The sequence below is a fragment of the Phacochoerus africanus genome, chromosome 8 (assembly GCF_016906955.1).
Source record: "Phacochoerus africanus isolate WHEZ1 chromosome 8, ROS_Pafr_v1, whole genome shotgun sequence".
In the NCBI taxonomy this organism is placed as follows: Eukaryota; Metazoa; Chordata; class Mammalia; order Artiodactyla; family Suidae; genus Phacochoerus; species Phacochoerus africanus.
Window position 1 is genome coordinate 81,464,342 of NC_062551.1, and position 22,905 is coordinate 81,487,246.

Here is a 22,905-nt window from a genome sequence, read left to right on the forward strand (position 1 = left end):
TTGCAGACAGAATAGGAAAAGACCTATCTTTGCATCTCCAACAGGAGAGGGTTACTACTTTACTAGCCAGGAGGAGGAAAGACTGTCTCCTTGCCTGACAACAGCCTAGTCAATGAGGGACCCAGTCATATCCGTCTGGGCTGTCAGAGAGAGAGTGTCATAACTCAGCCAAAGAAAAGCCACTACACTTTGAATGCCCAGTTTCCTCCAATAAATCGTTTATTTAAAAAAAATTAGTCTTTATTTTTCTTTTTATAGTTGCACCCAAGGCATTTGGAAATTCCCAGGGTAGAGTCGAATCGGAGTTGCGGTCTATGCCACAGCCACGGCAACACGGGATCCGAGGCGCATCTGTGATCTACGCCACAGCTTCTGGTAATGCTGGATCCTTAACCCACTGAGGGAGGCCAGGGATTGAACCTAAATCTTCACAGAGACAATGTTGGGTTCTTAACCCACGGGACCATGATGGGAACTCCCTCTTTGTTTATAACCGCTTCTCCCAAATAAACTCTTTTCCATTGTAAAAGAACATCCCTCTTGTTTTCTGGATTTGCCTGTGGTTCATCACAGATTGCAATGCTTTGCTGTTCCTGAATAAACCTATTTTGCTGGTAAAATAACTGGCTGTTGTTGTTGTTGTTTTGTCTTTTTAGGGCCACCCCACAGCACATGGAGGTTCCTAGGCTAGGGGTTGAATCTGAGCTGCAGCTGCGGGCCTACGCCACAGCCACAGCAACTTGGGATCCAAGCCGCGTCTGTGACCTACACCACAGCGCACGGCAACGCTGGATCCTTAACCCACTGAGCAAGGCCAGGGATTGAACCTGTATACTAGTCAGATTTGTTTCTGCTGAGCCATGACGGGAACTTCTGTTTTGATTTTTAGGTCAACAGCAGTTACCCTGTGGGAGAATCGGTGGGAGCTGTGAGACCTTTCCCAGTGGAGATCTTCTGGAATGAGTCTGGGTTTGCAAGGCAGCCACATAGGCTATTCTGTATACTTTCAAGGACCATGGTTGCATTAGGGGGAGCTGCCAAGGTGCTGGGCACAGCTCTGGCTTCACTGTAGCACGTTTCTCATGCACTCAGCTTGATGGTTCCAAGTGCAAGTACCTGCAACTCCCTGGCGCGGGGGCGGGTGGGGGGGAGTGTCCCTCTACACAGGACTGATGGGAAGGGGTGGATAAATTTCCCAGCTCCCCTCCCTGGCAGGGGCTCAAATCTGGAGAGTCCAACACTGAACACCCTACGAAGATGGTGTCCTGGTTGCCCAGAGCAGTGACTTGTTTGGTTGTGAGCCTGGACTGGCTGCCTCCCCTCCCTGTCGTCCCACTCCTCTATAGGTTCTTTCTGGAATCGCTGTGATCTTGGAAGGACAGCAGCAAGCACTGCTTGAAGTGAGCTCTTCGTTCTTGCTCAGGAATTGAACCTGCACAGCCTGGGTGAAAACCACTAGACCGTCAGAGGCTAGTGGCTGGAAGCAGAGGCCCTGGATCACGTCTGCATTGTAAACAAGAATTTTACAAAGAGACGGAGACTATAAAGCAGACACAGAGTTTCCTATAAGCACAGCAGGGAGTTCCTGTCGTGGCTCAGGGGAATCGAATCTGACTAGTATCCGTGAGGACGCAGGTTGGAGCCCTGGCCTCACTCCATGGGTTAAGGATCTGGTGTTGCCATGAGCTGTGGTGTAGGTTGCAGACACGGCTGGGATCTGGCGTTGCTGTGGCTGTGGCGTAGGCCGGCAGCTGTAGCTCCACTTGGACCCCTAGCCAGGGAACCTCCATATGCTGCAGGCGTGGCCCTAAAAAGATATATATATACACACATAGCATATGTGGGCGAGCATGCAGAAAATCTGTTTAGAAGCAAAACAGCCCACTCAGAGAGGCATGTGGAGGTCCCTGCTGGTGGGGAGCGGCCTCAAAGGGGTGATATAAATCACTCATCTAGGGGCTGTTCTTCTGGGTCTTTGTCTTCCTCTGGCCAATCATCTTGCTTTGTTTTGTTTCCCACACCTGATGTGCCCTCCCGCATATGCATGTGCATCCTCCGGCCACCATGGATTCCAACGTGGCGGGGGGTAGTGGTGGTGGTGTGTGGTGTGTGTGTGTTTATGGGAGGTTACAAAAGCTTATTATGGTCTGGCATCCCCTCCCATTTTGACCCCTGAGGAGCCTTTCTGCACATGTGTAGCTGGGGAGGTCTCCTTGACCTCACGAGGGATTGAAGTGGTCATCTTATCTTTCTCCTCCAGCAGAGCTCAGCTCCCTCCAGCAACTTTCTCCCTGAATGTGTCAAAGAGAAACGAGCTCCAGTTTACTCCGTCTGACAGGTCCCAGCTGTTCTTGGCCCAGGGGCCCATCGACCTCCTACCTCGGCTGCCCTGCTTTATGCCCCCAGTCTTTGTTTCTGGGTCTGCTGCTGGGGACACAATCCAGGACGTTTGTAGTCTTAACAGCCAGATGAGCGGTGAGGCGCTTTTGAAACCTAAGATTGGAAAAGATCCTTTTTCACAGGATCCATTGGATTCTGCCATTTTTTTTTCTTGAAAAATAGAGCTCTTTATTTAAAAATTTAGGGTAGGTCCCAACAAGCAATAGGCAATTATTTAAATATGATATACACATAAAATTAGAAATAAATACAAGTATCTAAGAACAATATATAATCTTCTCGGTACCCTCACGAACGGTAACGTGGCTTTCATCCAGGGCATCACCGGCCATTCACCTGATGTCCTTCACGGTGGCCCTGGAACTTGAGCCATGCAGTTCCTGGCTGCTGGGCACATGAAAGGCCTCTGTAAACAGTTCAGTGCAGAGCACACTTGACAAATGAATAGACTGATTAGCATGCTCTTTCCTAGTGGTTCTCACAGCTTATGTGTTTATGACTGCCTGGCGAGAAAGGAGCTGGAACTTTGAATAGAAATAGCCGACGTCAGAAACGAAGATTTGGAAAAACTGCTTAAGAAAAACACAAGAAAGAAAGTCGTTCCTTCACACAGGCCTAGACGGCAATCATGAGGGCTTTGAGGTATTTGAATTACCTGCACACAGCAGTTCAGCTGGTTCTAGAAAGGACATCGGGTTTGGTCTGGTTATCTTCCTGGGAACTGGCCCCGAGCCACAGCCTTCCCCAGCTCCCTGGCGTCTGTGAGTTCTTCCTCCTCTGCACTCAATGGTGGATGTGGACAAGCCTCATGGCAGGGAAACCCCTGCAGAAATGCACGTGTGCCTCCTGGGCTTGTGCATGGGTATGCGTGTGAGTCCCAGCAGTGGCGCAGGCTTCCTGCCAGCTTAATGCCCTTTGGACACCATTGCTGAGACCTTGGCACTGTGTTGATATGACCGAGGGGAGAGGGGTTGGCCCAGTGGACCTAGGACCAAAGATCTTACCCTTAGGTACATACACAAGTCATTTCAGCTTCTTCTTTGGAAACAAAAGATAGATGTTCAAGTTAAAAACGGATTTGCTGGAGTTTCCTCTGTGGTGCAAGGGGATCAGTGGTGTCTGCAGAACCAAGGATGCAGGTTTGATCCCTGGCCTGGCAGAGTGGGTTAGAGGATCCGGCATTGCCACAGCTGCAGTATAGGATCTGATCCTTGGTCCGGGAACTCCATATGCTGTGTGGCAGCCAAAAAAGAAAAAAAAAAAAAAAAAAGCAGGGGGGTGGTGTTGCTGACCTTTTCTTTATCAGTGGAAACTCCTAAGCTCAGCTTTACAGGGAGGTCACTCTGGTTGAACTTGGGGGGATCTTATAGACCATGGCTCTCCCTGAAATTGAGGCGCCTCCTATGAAGCCCGAGACTTTTGAGAACACAGCTTGGGAATCCCTGGACCAGATGCCCTTGGGGAAGCTTTCCCACAATTCTCACTTAAGGCGGTACCCTCATGTTGGCTTCCAAACAATATAGCCCTGTGGATAAAACGGCTATGCAGATGCTTTTTACATCTGCAGAGACACCTAGCTCCTGGCAGGTGCCATGGCAGACCCCAGGGCACGGAGCCAAGGATTAGTCCCATCCCTGCTGGACCACAAAACTGACAAGAAGCTTGGCCTAATGGGCAGAGACCCAGCTATGCTCATCCATATACTGGTGCCTGTCGGTGAACAAGGGAGCTGTTGGAGAACATCCATCACTACCTCCAGGGAAGAACAGTCACCTGTTCCTAGAAGGCAGTGGTTTCTCAAAACCAGAAGGGGAGATAGGCCTCTTTATGAACGCAATGGTCAACCAAAGGGTCTAAAGTGCTGAGATGGCGATTGCAGGCCGGGGGGTCCAACGCCCTGCTGGGTTGCTACCCCACCACCAATCATCAGACTCCCTGGAAAATGGACTATTTGGTTCGTTCTTGGCTGGGAACAGGGAGAGAGAGACCAGGGTCCCCCTTGGCTGGGCTCCTGCTTCTGAGAGCTCAGTTTCCTGACCAGAAGGCGGGGACAGTGAGGGCGGGAGGCAGGAGGTAGACTGGTGGTGGGGAGCTGACAGATGGATGCTTCTAGACCCTCTGAGCTTAGGGTCACAGGTAGTCCCCTCAGAGCCTGGGTAAAGGGGGGAGCCTACCAGCCACCATGTGGCCAGTGCCAAAGGCATGGCAGGCAGCGCATCACACTCACGTCTCTCGGAACCCTGGCCACGCCCCAGGTGGCTGCAGAGAGGAAACTCAGGCACAGAGAAGGAATGTGTTTCCTCCAAGGCCACACAGCCAGTAAAGAGCAGAGCTGGATCGGGACCCAGCTCTGTGTGTTGTGAAGAACTGGGATCCGTCACTCAGAGACTGGGATCTGCATGACCACGCCCTTCCCCTTCCTCCCCGACACCCTCAGCCTGGATTTTTTTTTCACTGACCCACCCTAGGGGACTCCTAAATCAGGACACGGGAGCCTCGGAGAGGAGGGAACCATGCAGGCGCAGGAGGGAGGAGTGAGTCTCTGCTACACCAGCTGTGCCTCCAAATTTCCTCCCTTCCCATATCCACATGGCCCTTGTGCCATCAGCCGTCCATGTCCACTGTGATCTGACCTCACCTGTGCTGTGTCATCCAGGGATGACTCTTCCCACCGGCCTGTCACCCCGGGGACAGTGGGATGATCTGACCCCAGCCCATCCGCGTCTCTACCCCTCCTGGTGCTCAGCACAAAGCTGGTAGGTCATAGGACAGGTGGCTTCTGATGGCTCAGCCTGGCAGACAGCCTCCAGCTGGGGCTCCCCGAAGTGCTGCAAGAACCCTCTGTCACCCCGGCGATGATGCTCCAGGGATTTCAAGTCTTTGTGGTGAGTTAGGTCCCCAGGAAACGTGGTAGCACCAGACTTGACTGGAAGCCAGGGGATGGCTCACCTGGCCAGGTAATGCCCCAGTGTCCTACCTCTGACCTCGGTGCTCTCGAGGCTCTTAGTCTCCCAGGTGCCAGCACCGCTGTCCTCGCTTTCCGATTCGCTCCCACCCTCTTCTTCCTCCTCCTCCTCGTCCTCCTCAGGGCTGCTGTCCCAGCAGAGGGTCAGAGTCCGCAGAGAAACTGGGGGCTCCCTGGGGACCAAGTTCAGCCGTGGTGATAAGAAGCCCCAGCTGGCCCAGGAGAGGTTGTCTTTGGGGGGCTCTTCCAGGGAACTCAAGTCCTCGGAGAATTCCGGTGGTGGCAGAGGCTTCTGGCACTCCTCCCCATCCGGCCCTCGGCCTGGCCCCTTCTTGGCCAAATAGCCGGAGGACTCAGCCTCATCCCAGGGGGAGGAGCCCGCAGTGCTGGCCCAGCTTCTGTCTGAAGAATCGCAAACAGAGGAGCCTTCGACCTGGACCAGAGGTGACTGGGGCCCTCCTGCCTCAGCATGGCACGGGGTCTGGTGCTCCAGCCCCAGGAAGGGGGGTGGCTCCATGTAGGGCTGGAAGATGACATGGTCGTCTGTGTCCTCGTCTGTGTCCCCCTCCTCATTCTTCTCCTCCTCAGCCCTGTTCTTCTCTGATCTTGCCTGGATGGTGGCTGGGGCCCTGACTCTAGGCATCAGCCTGACCCTTATAGCCAGTTCCTTCTGGGGACAGAGGCTCAAGTCATCCAGGCACTCTGGGCCACTGGGCCGAAAGGTTGCCCCAGGGGGTCTGTGTCCTGGGAAGTCCTGATGTGGGGAGGGGAGAGAAGAGCAGGAAATTCAGCCTTTGCAAAAGCATGACTGTTCTAATTTGGGTTCCCCTGGAAACAGACCCTGACACAAGGACTCCAATGTAAATAGTTTCCTTGGTGATACAAGATAATATGAGAAAAAGAATGTGTGCATACACACACACAAACACACACGTGTGTGTGTATATATACCTATCTGCATCACTTTGCTGTACAGCAGAAATTGACAGAACTTGTAAATCAACTGTAAAAAAGAATAATAGGTAGAAAAATAAAAAAAATAAATAGTTTCTTTGGGATATGTTCCAGGAAGTACCAGCAAGGCACAGCAGCCAACAGGCAGGGCGTGATGAGGCAAGTTACCCCAAGGGCAGCTGGAGCTTAGCTCTGTGGAGACTCAGGGAATCATGGCAGCACGTGGACCTCAGAGTACCACTGGGTGGGGGATGGAGGGGGCGGTGGCGGCGTGAACTCCCTGGCACATGCAGCCTGCGATGTGCCCAGGCAGAGTGGATGCCATGAGCCAGAGAGCGCCCCTAGGTTGCAGGTGTGGCTGCAGGAGGTCAAGCTGGAGAGTTCCCAAATGATGGGAAGGTGGAGGGATGGGGCAAGGTGCAGACACGTCTAACACGTCTCACAGAGGCTGTCCTTCAGTTAGTGGGAGTTCCCTGCAGGTCCCAGAGCCGGGAATGCTGAAACACTCCCATGTGGCTGGGACGCTCAGCATCCATCCTCAAAGCCCCCGCTCCACCTGAGGGCTCACGGAGCCTCACCAATGGCTCAGCCTCCCTTTCTGGGCCTTCCTCTCCACAAGTCTGACCCCTCTGACCCCTCCGGGCTTCCCCTGCCCCAGCTGGCCCCCAGGATCTAAGCGAGTGAGCTACCAGACAGTAGAGGAAATTCCCAGGGTCCACCTGGGCAAGACTTGGCCTTGGTGAGAGTGCAAACTAAGTGTTGGGTTCCCTTTAGCTGCCACCCTCCCCGTTTCCCCTCTGGGCATCTCTCCTTTGTCCCAAGGCTGGGGGCTCTGCTCTTGGCACCTGACAAATCTTAAGCAGAGAGGAGATTATTTTTAAAAGAGACTTAGGGCACTTGTCCTCCCCCCATCCCGGCCCAGGGCATATTTGCTATTTTACTTTGGTGCCAAAGGAATGAATTACTAATGGTGAAAATTTAGACGGCGTGATAGATGTTTTGCAGTCTGGATCATTTTGATATTCTATCTGAACCACCTTTAAGTCGAGCTCCACTTGCTCACTCTTTAACAACCCTCCCTCTCTGTCACGCACCCCCAGGTGTGCCATACCAGGGCCTGTGGCATCTTTGCCTGCTGAAACCAGTAGTTTCCTGTGACGCTCTTCCAGATCACATGCCCTGCGGCAATGACCAACAGCAGCGGCAGCAGAAATGGTAGGAGAACCAGGAATGCCCAGCTGGGGCCTAGAAAGAAAAAAATAATAACAACTAGAGAAACAGGGGCTTCTATCAACTGCATAGGTGCCGAGGGCTTCACATAGATGATCCTATTTAATCCTCATAAGAATAAATCCATCCTACAGACTGTGGAAGCCAAGGTTCAGAGAGGTATGTAAGCTGCCCAAAGATGCACAGCAAGTCGGGGGGGGAGCCGGGATTTTAATTGATGTGAGTCTGTCTCTAGACTTGTGCTCTTAATTATCATATTATGAGGACTCTGAGGCCCAGGGAGAAAGTCCCCACTTCTGGACCCCTTTTCACCCACCTGGGCCCTCCAGGAAGAAGCAGGTAGGCTTGGAGAACTTGCTGTATTTAGGGTCACCGAAGGTGTAGATGGTTCTGCCGCTGAGACAGTGGGGTCCGCGGGTGGCTGGCTGGAGGGGAATCTGGACTGGCTGGCCATGGGGAGTGGCTGGAAATCGGGTCTGTTTGGAGAGAGAAGCAGAGTGGGCTGAGCTACTAGGGGGACAGGGTGGGGCTGGCAGCCAGGACACAGCTGTGAGTCTCCCATCTTCTTTTCTTGCATTAAAGGTGAAGCATGGGGAGTTCCCAAAGTGGCTCAGTGGTTAATGAACCCGACTGTTATCCATGAAGATGTGGGTTCGATCCCTGGCCTTGCTCAGGGGGTTAAGGATCTGGTGTTGCCGTGGCTGTGCTGTAGGCTGGCAGTTACAGTTCCAATCGACCCCTAGCCTGGGAACTTCCATATGCCACGGGTGCGGCCCTAAAGAAGAAAAAAAGACAAAACCAAAACAAAACCAAAGCAGTTTAAGCATGAGGGGAGCACTTCCCAACTCTATCTCATTTCTCTTCTGCTGAGTCTCAAGGTAGAGATAGTTTGGGTTCAAAAGCAGCCCGGCCATTCTGCGTCACGCAAGCTACACCTCACCACCTCCTCACTTTCAGGCACAGGTTCCACAGGCTTCCTACCCTCAGGGCCTGTCAATCAATTTGGGAAGGGGGAGGGGTGCTTCTTCAGCTATCACAGTCACTGAAAACGCCAGGGCTGCCTGCCCAACACAGTAGCCACTGGCCACATGTGGGTACTGAGCCCTTGATGTGTGGCTGGTACCAAACTAGATGGGCTCTCACATCGGCGCTTGAAGACCACGTAAGAAAAGAATGTGAAACATCTCAATAATTTTTATATTAGTTACATGTTGAGATGATAACATTCTATTGGATGAAATAAAATCTATTATGAAAAGTAAATTCACTCTTTTTTTTTTTTTTTTTGCTTTTTAGGGCCAAACCCGTGACATATGGAGGTTCCTAGGCTAGGGGTCTAATTGGAGCTACAGCTGCTGACCTATGCCACAGCCACAGCCACACCAGATCCGAGCTGTGTCTGCGACCTACACCACAGCTCATGGCAACGCCAGATCCTTAACCCACTGAGCGAGGCCAGGGATCGAACCCACATCCTCATGCACACTGTGTTGGGTTCTTAACCCACTGAGCCACACGGGAACTCCCTCTGTGAGGGCCTTGAAGGCAGGGACCACATGGAATGAAGACTTACATCCCTGGGATCCAGAATGTGCAGGAGGTCAAGCGTGTGAATATTGGTTCGGTAAAAGAAAGAATGAATAAGAACAGGGGTCAGTAAACTACAGCTCCACCTTTTTTTTCCCAAATAGAAGTTTACTGGAACCCGGCTATGCCTGTTCATTTATCTATTTACCTACAGCTCCCTTTGTGTTACAGATGGAGTTGAACAGACAGGCCACATGGCCTGCAAAGCCAAAAATATTTACTTTCTGGCCAATTACAGAAAAAGTTTGCCAATGCCTGACATAAATAAGGACACATAGGCATATGCACATGCATGCACAGAACCAAGTCTGAAATTGGCTCTATACCAAAGAATTCTTTGCAATCACCTCTGGGTACTTTTGGTCTACTTCCCAGCACTTATCTGTACTCTCCAGTTTTTTCCTAATAGATCTCATGGCTTGGCAAATAGGCCTCCTGTAGCCCATCATACTTCAATCAGATTTTATTAAAAAATAAAAGGGGAGGTCTCACTGTGGCTCAGCTGTAATGAACCCAACCAGTATCTATGATGATGCAGGTTCGATCCCTGGTCCCCCTCAGTGGATTAAGGATCCGGCATTGCTGTGAACTATGGCATAGGTTGCAGATCCAGCTCAGATCTGGTGTTGCTGTGGCTGTGGTGCAGGGTGGCAGCTGCAGCTCTGATTGGACATCCAGTCTGGGAACTTCCATATGCTGTGGGTGTGACCCTAAAAAAAAAAAGGGTTTCGTAATGAAAAAAAAATTAGGTAGAAACCTGCTGTGCTCTTACTGTCTGTAATGTGCAGGAGTAGGATGTCTTGAACTTGGCCTCTTAGGTAAAAGAGGGGCAGGAGGTGGACCACAGGCCAATCACACTGTGCAGAGTCAGGGGGTGGCTGCCAGGAGTGAGGGGTATGCAGGGAAGGCTTCCTGGAGGAGGCATTCATGGAGTAGTAGCCTCCATGGGGGAGGAGTACTGGGATTTAGTGGGAGAGTGAGGAAGGGGACTCAGCCTGGGGGCATAAAAGGGGCTTCTCACCTTGTTCCTGGTCCCCTCCTTCCAGAAATCCACCTCATAGTTCAGATCGGGCTGGGGCACACAGTGGGGTAGCTGGTATGTGGCATTGACACTGAGGATCTCCTCTGTCCTGTTGAATACCAGAACTGGTGGGGCCGGCTCCACTGAAAGAAACAGAATAGGACCTGTCAGTACTCCCTGGGGGCCACAGAGCATCCATGCCCCTGCCTCCCGGCAGGCCTGCTCCTCACCCAGTTTATTTGCTGGCAAGTTCCTTAATTCCTGTGGGTCTTGCTTTATTTCTTTTTTAAAAATGGGTTGAGAAAAGCAAACCTCATAAGTTTGTGGTGAGGATTAGAGACAAAATATATGGAGTTCCTGATATGGCTCAGTGGTTACAAACCCAACTAGTATCTATGGGGATGCAGGTTCGATCCCTGGCCTCGCTCAGGGGGTTAAGGATCCTGTGTTGCTGCGGCTGTGGTATAGGCAGCAGCTGCAGTTCCGATTCGACCCCTAGCCTGGGAACCTCCATATGCCACATGGGAGCGGCCCTAAAAAGCAAAAAAAAAAAAAAAAAAAAAAAAAAAAATTAAAAATAGAAAAAAGAAAAGAAAGAAAGGAAGTAAGAATTAAAATATATTGGGGAGGAGTTCCCATTGTGGTGCAGTGGTTAACAAATCTGACTAGGAACCATGAGGTTGCGGGTTCGGTCCCTGCCCTTGCTCAGTGGGTTAACGATCCGGCGTTGCCGTGAGCTATGGTGTAGGTTGCAGACACAGCTCGGATCCCCAGTTGCTGTGGCTCTGGCATAGGCTGGCAGCTACAGCTCCGATTCGACCCCTAGCCTGGGAACCTCCATATGCCATGGGAGCGGCCCAAGAAATGGCAAAAAGACAAAAAAATAAAAATAAATAAAAAAATAAAATATATTGGGGGGAAAAATGTTCTGCTCGTTCAGTGTGAACACTGGTGGTTTCTGAAGGCTATAAGCATGAGGAATGTTTTCCTCTCTATTTCTATTTTCCTTTCCCCCCAAATTTCTACCGTGTGCAGAAATTACATGTGCAATTTAAAAAAAAAATTTAAAAAAATTAAAAAAAATTGTTTCTTAAAGCTAGAGATTGAACATAAAAAATATAGGAATAAGTATATAAAGTGTCTTGTGTAGTTCATGACCAAGGTTGTGCTCAATAGAAGATAATGAACCTCGGACTTCCCATGTGGCTCGCAGCATAACTACTTGGCGTTGCTTCTGCAGTGGCTATGGCTTGACCCCTGGCTCGGGAACTTCCATATGCCGCAGGTGCTGACCACTTGCTAAAAAAAAAAAAAAAAAAGATAATGAACCTCATCCAAAGGAGCAACAAACTGAACTGCTAGTGGGCTCCCCTAACTTCCTACCACAAAGTCACACCACGGCAGGTGGCCCCAGACAGCTGCTCTGGGGAAGGGCGAGGCACATGGCGAGGACAGCAGTGCCACTGAGCCAGGCTCCTGGGCAGACAGCCTCCCTCCCGCAGGTCCCTTGCATACCTTCAAAAAGGTAATCCATGGACTTGGACTCCACCCAGGGGGACCTGGCGCTGGGAGAAACTGCTTGCACGCGCCCCTTGAACTTGTTGCACAGGTCTTGTTTCTCCAGGCACATCAGAGAACACACCAGTTCTTTGGTTCTCGCACACATTTTCACTCTTTGCCACCGTTTAGGGGTTGCTGAGCTGAAGAAGGAGACATGGATTCAGCCTCTTGGGGTGAGGAAACGCCGGAGAACAGGTGATGGCTCGTCCCTCTGTCCCATCTGATTGTTCATCCGTCCATCTGTCCACCCAGCCAGCCATTGGCTGAGACAAAATGAGAACAGTCAAGGTAGGAGCTCAGGCTCTGGAATGACAGACGAGGGCGGGACTCCCGGTTTTGCCTCTGACCTGCTCTGGGACCTTACGCATGTCACCGCCCCCAAGCCTCAGTCTCTTCATTTGTCACGTCTCCCTCTCAGGGCCTTCATGACAGCTGCTATCATTACTACTAGTGCTCCCTTTCTACCTGTGTATTCCTTCGGGCACTTATGGCCACCTGCGGTATACCAGGCACCGTGCGGGGTGCTGTGCGGCTGTCAGAGGGGACACACAGCTCTGTGAGTCCAAACTCCTGAGAATGGGAGGTCCAAAGAAGGGACCTGCTTGCTGGGCCTTACTCTTGGGGAATCGGCAGTTCACAACAGACAAGGTCCTGCCCTCGGGAATTTACACGCTGGCGGGAGGGCATGAGAGACCATCCCTGTATCAATGAGGTGAACCTAGGAGCAGGGCAAGTGCAGTGATCACAGGGCAAGGTGGGGGCAACTGCTTTTCAAAGGCAGCTCAGGAAAGGCCAGGGAGAGAATGCTGACACCGAGGCCGGGAGGAAGAGAAGGGAGCCAGGAGAAGGCGTGGGAGAAGGAACAGCAAAAGCAAAAGCCTTGTGATGGGAAGGGGCTTGACCTGTCCACAAAAAAGCAAGGCCAGGGTGGCCGAAGCCCAGCAGAGAGGATGGATAGGCCAGAGATGAGGGTGGAGAGGGATGGTGTGTTAGGAAGCCACCAGAAGTTTCTTTTCTTTTTCTTTTCTTTTTTTTCTTTTTTGCTTTTTAGGGTCACACCTACAGCATGTGGAAGTTCCCAGGCTAGGGGTCAAATCAGAGCTGCAGTTGCTAGCTTGCACCACACACACAGCAATGCCAGATCTGAGCTGCATCTGCGACCTACACTGCAGCTCATGGCAACGCTGGATCCTTAACTCACTGAGCAAGGCCAGGGATCGAACCCGCATCCTCATGGATACACGTTGGGTTCATTACCACTGAGTCACGACAGGAACTGCCCACCAGAAGGCTCTGAATAGGGGGACTGAGGTTATCTAATTTATGCTTTTAAAATATCACTGTGATAAACCAGCTGGGAGGCTGCAGCGGTGGCCCAAGAGAGAATGGTGGTGGAGACGGCAAGAAGAGGCGGGATGTAGGAAGCATTTTGGAGGGCAAGACTTGCTCCTGGATTGGATGTGGAATGTGAGGAAAAGGAGAATTGAGGACTCTTCCTGGGTCTTAAGACTGAGCGATGGGTGAATGGAAAAGGCTGATATGAAGGTAAGTAAAGAGAAAAGAATTCACCAAGTTTTGTTTCCGGATAAAGTTATACTACGTAAACATGAACAGAAAAGGAACTGGGGTAGGTACATTAATATGAGACAAAATAGAGACTTCAAAGATGAAAGCATTACTAAAGATGACAAGAATCACTACACAATAGTTAACGATTCCATTGACCAGGAAGAGATAAAATTCTAACCTGCATGTGTCTACTAAATAGCTTCAAACTCTATTCAGCATAAATAGACAAAACTACAGGAAGAAATAGAAGATCCACAATTACAATGAGAAATCTGTAATACAACTCACTCAGTAATTGACAATTGAACAAAGAAAAATAATTAGTAAATACATTTTTTCTTTTTCTTTTTCTTTTTTTGTCTTTTTGTTTTTTCTAGGGCAGCACCTGTGGCATATGGAGGTTCCCAGGCTAGGAGTCGAATTGGAGCTGTAGCTGCCAGCCTTCGCCAGAGCCACAGCAACTGGGGATCCGAGCCGTGTCTGCAACCCACACCACAGTTCACGGCAATGCCAGATCCTTAACCCATTGATCGAAGCCAGGGATCCAACCTGAAACCTCATGGTTCCTAGTCAGATTCATTAACCACTGAGCCACGATGGGAACTCCAGTAAATATTTTTCATGATGTTGAAAAATAAACGTCATAATTATGAAAGTTGGTTTAAGAACAAACAAGTGGGTGAGTCATGCATGAACCATAAACAAAATATTAACAAAAATATTAGGAAATATTAATAAAAGTAAAGCAACTCTCAAGAAACTTCAGAGAACATGTATCTCTCAAACTATTTCCTCTGACCACAAATAATCCAGTTTAAAATTATTATTACTATTATTTTTTAAGATTTTATGTTTTTTGCCTTTTGTCTTTTTAGGGCTGCAGCTGCAGCATATGGAGGTTCCCAGCCTAGGGGTCTAATCGGAGCTGTAGCTGCCAGTCTATGCCACAGCCACAGCAACACCAGATCTGAGCCACGTCTACAACCTACACCACAGTTCACTGCAGCACCGGATCCTTAACCCATTGAGTGAGGCCAGGGATCAAACCTGCAGCCTCATGGTTCCTAGTTGGATTTGTTTCCACTGCACCATGACGGGAACTCCTCCAGTTTAAAATTATTAACACAAAGAGAACTAAAGAAATTTTGAACATTTTAAAATGTTTTAAAATGACTCATGGATCAAATATTTGCAAACTATGTGACTGATAAGGGATTAATTTCCAAAATACATAAACGGCTCATACAGCTCAACATCAAAAAACAAACAACCTGATAAAAAAAAAAAATGGGCAGAAGACCTAAATAGACACTTCTCCAAAGAAGACATACAGAATGGCCAATGGCACAAGGAAAGATGCTCAACATCATTAATTATTAGAGAAACGCAAATCAAAACTATAAGGTATCGCCTGATACCAGTCAGAATGGCCATCATCAAAAAGTCTACAAATATTAAATGCCAGAGAGGTTGTGGAGAAAAGGGATCCTTCCTGCACTGTTGGTTGAATGAATCTCCAACTAAACAGTATGGAGATTCTTTTAAAATCTAAAAAGAGATTTATCATATAATTGTACAATTCTAATCCTTGGCATATATCCGGATAGGATGAAAACTTTAATCTCAAAAGATACATGCACCCCAATGTTCATAGCAGCACTAGTTACAATAGCCAAAACATGGAAGCACCCTAAATGTCCATCAAGGAGATGAATGGATAAAGAAGATGTGGGACAGGCATTCCCATCATAGCTCAATGGGTAACTAACCTGACTAGTACCCATGAGGACATGGGTTCAATCCCTGGCCTTGCTCAGTGGGTTAAGGATCTGGTGTTGCTGTGACTGTGGTGTAGGCTAGCAGCTACAGATCCAATTCGACCCCTAGCCTGAGAATCTCCATATGCCACAGGTACAGCCCTAAAAAGACAAAAGACCAAAAAAAAAAAAAAGAGAGAGAGAGAGAGAGAAAATGTGATAAATATATACAATGGAATATCACTCAGATATTAAGGATGATGAAATTTAAAATAATTAAATAATAGAAGAATAAAATAATGCCATTTGTAGCAACAAGGATGGACCTAGAGATTATCATGCTAAGTGAGAGAGAGAAGAAACACAAATATATCACATATGTGTGGAGTCTTAAAAAAATGATACACATGAACTTATTTACAAAACACTCACAGACAAAACAAACTTATGGTTAGCAAAAGGGGAAGGGGAGAGGGGAGGGATAAATTAGAAGTTTGGAATTAACAGATACACACTATTGTATAACAACAAAGTCCTACTATATAATACAGGGAACTATATTCAATATATTGTAATAACCTATAATGGAAAAGAATCTAAAAAAGAATGTGTGTGTGTGTGACTGAATCAATTTTCTATGTACCTGAAAATAATGCATCATTGTACATCAACTATACCTCAATTTAAAAAAAAAGGCAGGAGACTCAAAAATCACACACTGGAAAATAAAATAAAATGACTCATGGATCAAAGAAAGAATTATGATGAAAGTAAATCTCTAAAACTCAATGATCATAAAAATAGTATAAATAAAAATTTATGATATGCAGCTGAATAATACTTAGAGGGAAACAGAGCTTTTAAATACTTAAAACAGAAAATAAGGATAGGAATTAATATGCTAAGCAATCAATGGAAGGAGTCAGAAAATGCATGCTAAAAACATATCCATGAACAGTCAAAACTGTAAACTACTACTTCAAAATGGGTGATAAAAGACATTTTAGGAGTTCCCATTCTGTCTCAGAGAGTTAAGAACCCGACATAGTGTCCTTGAGGATGCAGGTTCAATGCCTGGCCTCGCTCAGTGGGTTAAGGATCTGGCAGTTGCCAGAAGATGTAGGCCCAAGATGTGTTTCGGATTTGGTGTTGGTCTGGCTGTGGTGTAGGCCTGCAGCTGCGGCTCAGATTTGACCCCGGCCCGGGAACTTCCAGATGCCGCAGGTGTGGCCATTGAAAAAAATACAAAATAAATAAAGAACTAAAATGAAAGCTCTTTAACAGACTCTCCTTTCCCAAGCCAGGCCCCCATCATTAACATCTGGATGCTACCGATGGGGAGACAGTGACAGAACAGGAAGAGCACAAGCTCTGCGGCCAGACAGATTGGGGTTTTTCTTCTGGTTCCATCACTGGCTTCCTCGGGCAAGTCACGGACCTGCTGAGTTGTGTCCTCACCTCTCAAATGGGGGAAATGCAGGGCCTGCCTGGTGGTACTGGGAGAAAGGAGCGAACTACTACTCATGCAAGGCTCCCGGGACCCTAGCCTGGCACAGTGGGTCCTGAGTACATGGCAGGTCCCTCCCGTTGAGGGAACGCCTTGCCTTCTCAGCAACTCTCTAAGTCTCTGATTTTTTTCAGCTGACTCTCTTACAAAAGAACTTCAAATGAGGCCCACCTATATGCAAAGACGGCAATTCTGCTTTCATTTTCGGATTCCTCTGGATCTGCAGTGGCGGCCTGGGCTGCCAAGCTGAGAAGGACCCCAAGGCTCTGGGCAGGCCCCACAGGGAAAAGGGTGATGATCTGGTGATGCCAACCCAGCTTTACAAGAGGTGCCCCTGCCTCCCTTACCGGCTGGAATGCCAAGCACCGCATCCAGGCCCTTAAGATTTCCATCCCTGGGTCCTCATGGCTCCATCTGAACCCTGCTCCGACTTTTCTCAAAGATCCAACCCCCACAGGCCCATCACCAGTGGACTGTTCTCCATTCAACATCAGCCCCGCCTCCAGTCTTTGGTCAAACGCCCTCTCCCAGTACCTGCCGCACGCCGTCCCCTGAGGGACACAGGGGACCAGCGAGCGCTGCCCATGCTGAACTATTCCAGAGAAGCCTCTCCAGCCCCTGCCCACCTCCTCTGTCTCCCCACCCACGAGCCTGGGAGCTGCCCCTTCACCTTTGATAGGCCACAAAATAGGTCACATTCTGGGGGTTGCCAGGCCCTGGGAGCCACGTCAGGTACACACCGAAGTCCCTGGAGAGCAGCGTCACGTTCTGGGGAGGGGCCAGGTGGAGCCTCCCTGTGGGGGAGAAAGAGATCATGAGGCCTGGAGCTCCTGGCAGGTCTTGACATGGGCCAGTCTGAGCTGAAGAGCAGGTGCTGGCTGAGTTTGAGAACCAGGAGTTACTTCGGGTGGCTGAAGCACAGGGGACATGATGTAGGCTGGGGACCCGGGGGATCAGGATTCCAGTCACAGCCATGACCCTGGCTGGCTGTCCTGCAGCCCCTCCCCCTTCCTTAGACCTCAGCGGCCCATCTGTGCCACGAGAGGAAGTCCACTGACACCTGAGGTTTCCAGTAGAACACCATGGAACAGGACCATCTAATGGATTCCTGGGCTCCAGGAGGGAAGGGCCCCGAGGGTCTCAAGGAGCAGAGACTCTGTCTTGTTCTCAGCCGTGTCCCCAGAGCCTGCCTGCAGTGGTCCCTGGCATACGGCAGGTGCACAACCAAAATGTGTTGATGGGAGTTCCTGTCGTGGCTCAGCGGTTAACGAATCTGACTAGGAACCATGAGGTTGTGGGTTCGATCCCTGGCCTCTCTCAGTGGCTTAAGGATCCGGTGTTGCCGTGAGCTGTGGGGTAGGTCACAGACCCGGCTCGGATCCTGCATTGCTGTGGCTCTGGTGCAGGCTGGTGGCTACAGCTCCAATTCGACCCCTAGCCTGGGAACCTCCATATGCTGTGGGTGAAAAAAAAAAAAAAAAGTGTTGAGTGAATGAATGAATATTGTGATAACCAGGATTGTTCCAAAGGCTTCCTAACTGGTCTTCCTCAATCCATTCTCCACACGGCAGCAAGGGTTAAAATGAAAGTCAGATGACGTGGTTCTTTTGCTTTAAACCCATTTCGCTGAAGATAAAATCCAGAATCTTTACACACACCCATAAGACTACGGAATCCAACCCCCGACTCTGCTTGCTCGGTCCTCTCCAGCCACACTGGCCCTTTCCCGTTCCCTCTGCGTAGCTCTCCCTGGGATCTCTGTCTGCCTCACTCCTCTGCTTCCTTCACATCTCTGTTCCGTTGTCACGGTCCCAGTGACACTTACCCTGGCCACCTCAAAATGACTCCTACTTCCCCTCCTACTTCTTAGCACCTCCTCCTTCTCACTGCTAACCCTCGTCTTCTGGAATATGCATCTGATTACACAGCTACCCGGTTTCCACCCTTCCCTTGTCCTCAGAATAAAGTCCGTGCGCCTTATCACGGTATGTGAGGTCCTGCCCTGCTTGGCTTGACTGGGTCATCTGGTCGACCTCTTCCTTACAGCTCCCCGACTGGATTCCAGGCTGCAGCTTATCTTCCTTTCAAACAACTGCATTCCTTTGTGTGTCACTGTCATTACCTGCATTTTCTCTCTCTCTCTCTTTTTTTTTTTTAGGGCTGCACCCTTGACATATGGAGGTTCCCAGGCTAGGGGTCCAGACGGAGCTGGAGCTGCCGGCCTACACCACAGCCACGGCAACATGGGATCCGAGCCGTGTCTGTACAACCTACACCACAGCTCGTGGCAACACCGGACCCTTAATCCACTGAGCACGGCCAGGGATTGAACCTGTGTCCTCATGGATACTAGGTGGGTTCGTTAACCGCTGAGCCATGACGGGAACTCCGCATTTTCTCTTTCAATCCTTCCCGCATCACTAGGAGGTAGGTACTAAATATGATCATCACATTACTGATGAGGAAACTGAGGCCCTCCCAGCTAATCACTTGTAGAGTCAGAAAATCCAGGCTCTGGCAACCCCACTGTCAGAGCTCTCGATCACACTTCCTTCCCCGGGTTCTCATGGGGCCTGTTCATCCCTATTCTTCCAATATCTATAGATCACTATTGGCGAAGGACATCTACTGATCACTGTGTGCCAGAGGTTTCAAAAAGGACCACAACTCCGCTCCTGCCCTTTAGGAGCTCAAGTTCCCATGGAGAAATCAGTGCCCTGAAGTGTCACATGGGCCACAGTGGAAACCCATACAGGTTACAGAGCGGTATCAGAGAGGGAGGGGCCAGTTCTGCTGATGGCTCTCAGTTTGGCTCCACATCCCTGGCCTCTGAGACCCAAATATGGGTGCCTGCTTCCACCTCATCCTGTGTCCTCTAGCAGGACCCAGGTCACTAGGATGCAGATGCTGACAGTGCTCCCAGCTTCTGGACTTTCTAGCAGGTGGCCGGCAGGAAGCCAAACATCTGTCTACAAGTGGCTTATGGGCATAAATCTGAGCTTGGCCACAGTGGAGAAATAGCAACTAGCATAGTTACCCCCTATTGAGCCTTTGAAGGGTGCCAAGCACCGGCATGGCACTTTATACACAAAACCCCATTCAATCCTCAGAACAAACCACCCTGGGAGAGGCGTCATTCCCCTTCCATGGTGGCACTAGGCTCAGAGAGAGATGGTAAATAACTTGCCTGAGGCTACACAGCCAGTAAGTATAGACACCAGGATCCACCTGTGCTTCAGCCTAAACTTTTGCACCACAGTTTGTATTATATACATCATATATTCCTCAGCTGCAAGTATAGCTAGGTCCAGACAGGAAAACTATTGAGTTTGAAAAGACGGTAACCCACGCAGGTATATGCTGTTCCTCAATGGCTGTAGTAATACTGCTGTGAAGGTACCAGGGGCTGGCGCATCCCTGAGCTGACCTGGGTGGATGGACCATCCTGTGCCAGCTGCCCACCCCAAGGCCAAAGCTGGCCATGCTCGCTTCAGCCTCAGTCTTCTCTGTTCTGGGTGCCTCACCCATGCCTTCCTTCTTAGGTAATTCCCTTAATTGCGCAAAGTCTCCATCTGAGTTTCTCCATCTGAAAAGGGAGAAAATAATACCTACTTCGCAGGACGATTGCGTTGATGCTTAACTAGAACTGTGTGGTGCCCAGTACAAAGAAGTTGCTCAAATAAATGCTGGCTCGCTCTTTCTTTCTTTCCTTCTTTCTTTCCTTCTTTCTTTCTTTCTTTCTTTCTTTCTTTCTTTCTTTCTTTCTTTCTTTCTTTCTTTCTTTCTTTCTTTCTTTCTTCCTTTCTTTCTTCCTTCCTTCCTACCTTCCTTCCTTCCTTCCTTCCTTCCTTCCTTCCTTCCTTCCTTCCTTCCTTCCTTCCTTTCGCTGCACCTGAAGCATATGGAAGTTCCCAGGCTAGGGGTCCAAATGGAGCTGCAGTTGCCCACCTATGTCAAGCCACAGCAAAGCCAGATCCAAGCCAAAACTGTGACCTACACCGCAGTTCAGGGCAACACTGGATCCTTAACCCACTGAGCAAGGCCAGGGATTGAACCCGGGTTCTCATGGATACTGGTTGGGTTCGTTAAAGCTGAGCCACAATGGGAACTCCAAAATGTTGGCTTTTAACATTAGTATTAGATTATGTACAAGAACTCTTCGTGTTTTTAAATTATTAGGCTAAGACTAGGGAGATATCCTGGGAACAATTTTGCTGGGGTTTGGCAGTTGTGTCCTATTCCAAGGTATTTTGTACCCTGTAAACTTACCGGTGGCAGCTCAGAAAAAAAAGGGGGGTGGGGGCTGGATGGAACTTCCTACACCCAGCCGGGAGAAAGGGGACACACACACACACACACACACACACACACACACACACTAATGCACACCCTGCGAGGGCAGGGCACTTCTGTTTGAATTTCCCTACTAGCAAGGGTCAAGTGCGGTATTTTTTATTTTTATTTTTGGTCTTTTTGTCTTTTTAGGGCCACACCTATGGAGGTTCCAGGCTAGGGGGCTAATCAGAGCTACAGCTGCCAGCCTACACCACAGCCACAGCAACACCAGATCCTTAACCCACTGAGCAAGGCCAGGGATCGAACCCGCAACCTTATGGTTCCTAGTCGGATTGGTTCCGCTGCGCCACAACGGGAACTCCAAGTACGGTATTAATGAAGGGATCAGAGCCTTTAGGAAACCTTAAAAAAACACTTTATAAATAAATACAGCTGACTTTAGAACCATCGTCTTGTTTCCTGATTACCTGAAGCTGAGCTGGCATTAGGAAACTTGATCAGTTTTTTCCCGGAAAAGACTAGACAAGAGTCTGCTTAGTCCTCGGAAGAACGCGGGTGGGAGGTGGCCTCTGCCGATCCGCACGACTCAGGTTGCTGCGCACAGACCCCTGCCTAAGGCACTGTCTCCCGAGCTTTGGGTCCGAAGGCGGATGCCGCCCGGATGGCGCTCCCCGCGGCCCCGCGCCCGCCCCACGGCCCCGCGCCCACCCCGCGCCCTTACCTGGAGCGGACTGCAGCAGGCATAGGAGTAGAGAGGCCCACCGGCCAGCCCCCGACATGCCGGCCGTCCCGCGGCCAGGGTGGGACCGGTTGCCACCTCCCGCCTCCCTTCCCACCGACTGCAGGTGACGCGAATGGCAGCCAATGAGAGGCCAAGCCGCGGACCCGCCCCTCCGGGACGGGACTCCACCCGGGCTTCCCCTGGGGCCGCCCCTAAGTCCTCAGCAGTTCGTTCTGCCTCTACTTCGTTTCGTTCTGAGGGATAGGGGTGGGGGTGAATGCGTGTACAGAGTGAGGCGAGTGGAAGAAAACTGTTTTTTTTTTTTTTTTTTTTTTTTTGGCCGCACCCGCGGGATATGGAGGTTCTCAGGCTAGGGGTCGATCGTAGCTGCAGGCCTACACCAGAGCCACAGCAACGCGGGATCTGAGCCGCGTCTGCAACTTACACCACAGCTCACCGCAATGCCAGAAACTTAACCCACTGAGTGAGGCCAGGGATTGAACCCGAGTTCTCGTGGATGCTAGTCGGGTTGGTTAACCGCTGAGCCACGACGGGAACTCCCGAAAACTGTTCATTATTAATAATCATGGCTAGGAATTCCAATAAGGGACTTTTAAGAGGGCAGAGGAGTTCAGGGCCAGTTTATGAACTGAGTCTCAGACACCACTGGCTCTATCCGAGCCTCTTCTAAGTGCCAGGTTCCAAGCCATGCACTTTCCCACATTATCGACATTAATTTCCTGGAGAATCCGGTGGGTCTGTCTTGTTATTCTCTATATCCTTCACGCGGGGCGTGGCAGCCTCCAGAACTTAGTGGGCTTGTTCCAGGTATAACTGGTCCCTCTGATGCCAGTGTGTTACTGGTCACCTGAACAGTAACCGCTTTCAAATAATGCAACCAGCCTCACCTCAGAACCATCTACAGTCATTAAAACAGATATTGCCGGGAGTTCCCGTCGTGGCTCAGCGGTTAACCAACTGGACTAACATCCATGAGGACAAGGGTTCCATCCTTGGCTTGCTCAGTGGGTTAAGGATCTGGTGTTGCCATGAGCCGTGGTGTAGGTCCCAGACAAGGCTCAGATCCCAAGTTGCTGTGGCTGTGGTGTAGACTGGCAGCTACAGTTCCGACTGGACCCCTAGCCTGGGAACCTCTGTATGAGGCAGGTGCGGCCCTAAAAAGACAAAAAAACTTAAAAAAATAAATAAAATAAAAAAGATATTGCCGAGGCGCATGTAGTGACTAAGGGATATTTCTAATATACTCAGTAGCAGAAAAGCAAGTACCGAAACAGTCTGATTAAACCAAAAATGTGTGCCTATCGACCTGGACAGCTT

At 49.8% G+C, this 22,905-nt stretch overlaps 1 protein-coding gene across 2 annotated transcripts; it reads right to left on the minus strand.

The window, feature by feature from the left end:
• Positions 1–3,650: 3,650 nt before the first annotated feature.
• On the minus strand, positions 3,651–21,672 carry IFNLR1 (interferon lambda receptor 1). Of its 2 annotated transcripts, XM_047792554.1 has the most exons (7): positions 21,568–21,672; positions 17,221–17,344; positions 11,673–11,857; positions 10,158–10,300; positions 7,866–8,025; positions 7,431–7,564; positions 3,651–6,119 (listed from the first exon to the last, which is right to left on the minus strand). In XM_047792554.1, the coding sequence occupies exons 1-7, from the start codon at positions 21,623–21,625 to the stop codon at positions 5,346–5,348; spliced, it is 1,578 nt and encodes a 525-aa protein (XP_047648510.1). In that variant the 5' UTR covers positions 21,626–21,672; the 3' UTR covers positions 3,651–5,345. The 2 variants fall into 2 exon arrangements, with proteins under 2 accessions (XP_047648510.1, XP_047648511.1); XM_047792555.1 differs by lacking the exon at positions 21,568–21,672 and having other exon boundaries at positions 11,673–11,980; positions 17,221–17,283.
• Positions 21,673–22,905: the final 1,233 nt, after the last annotated feature.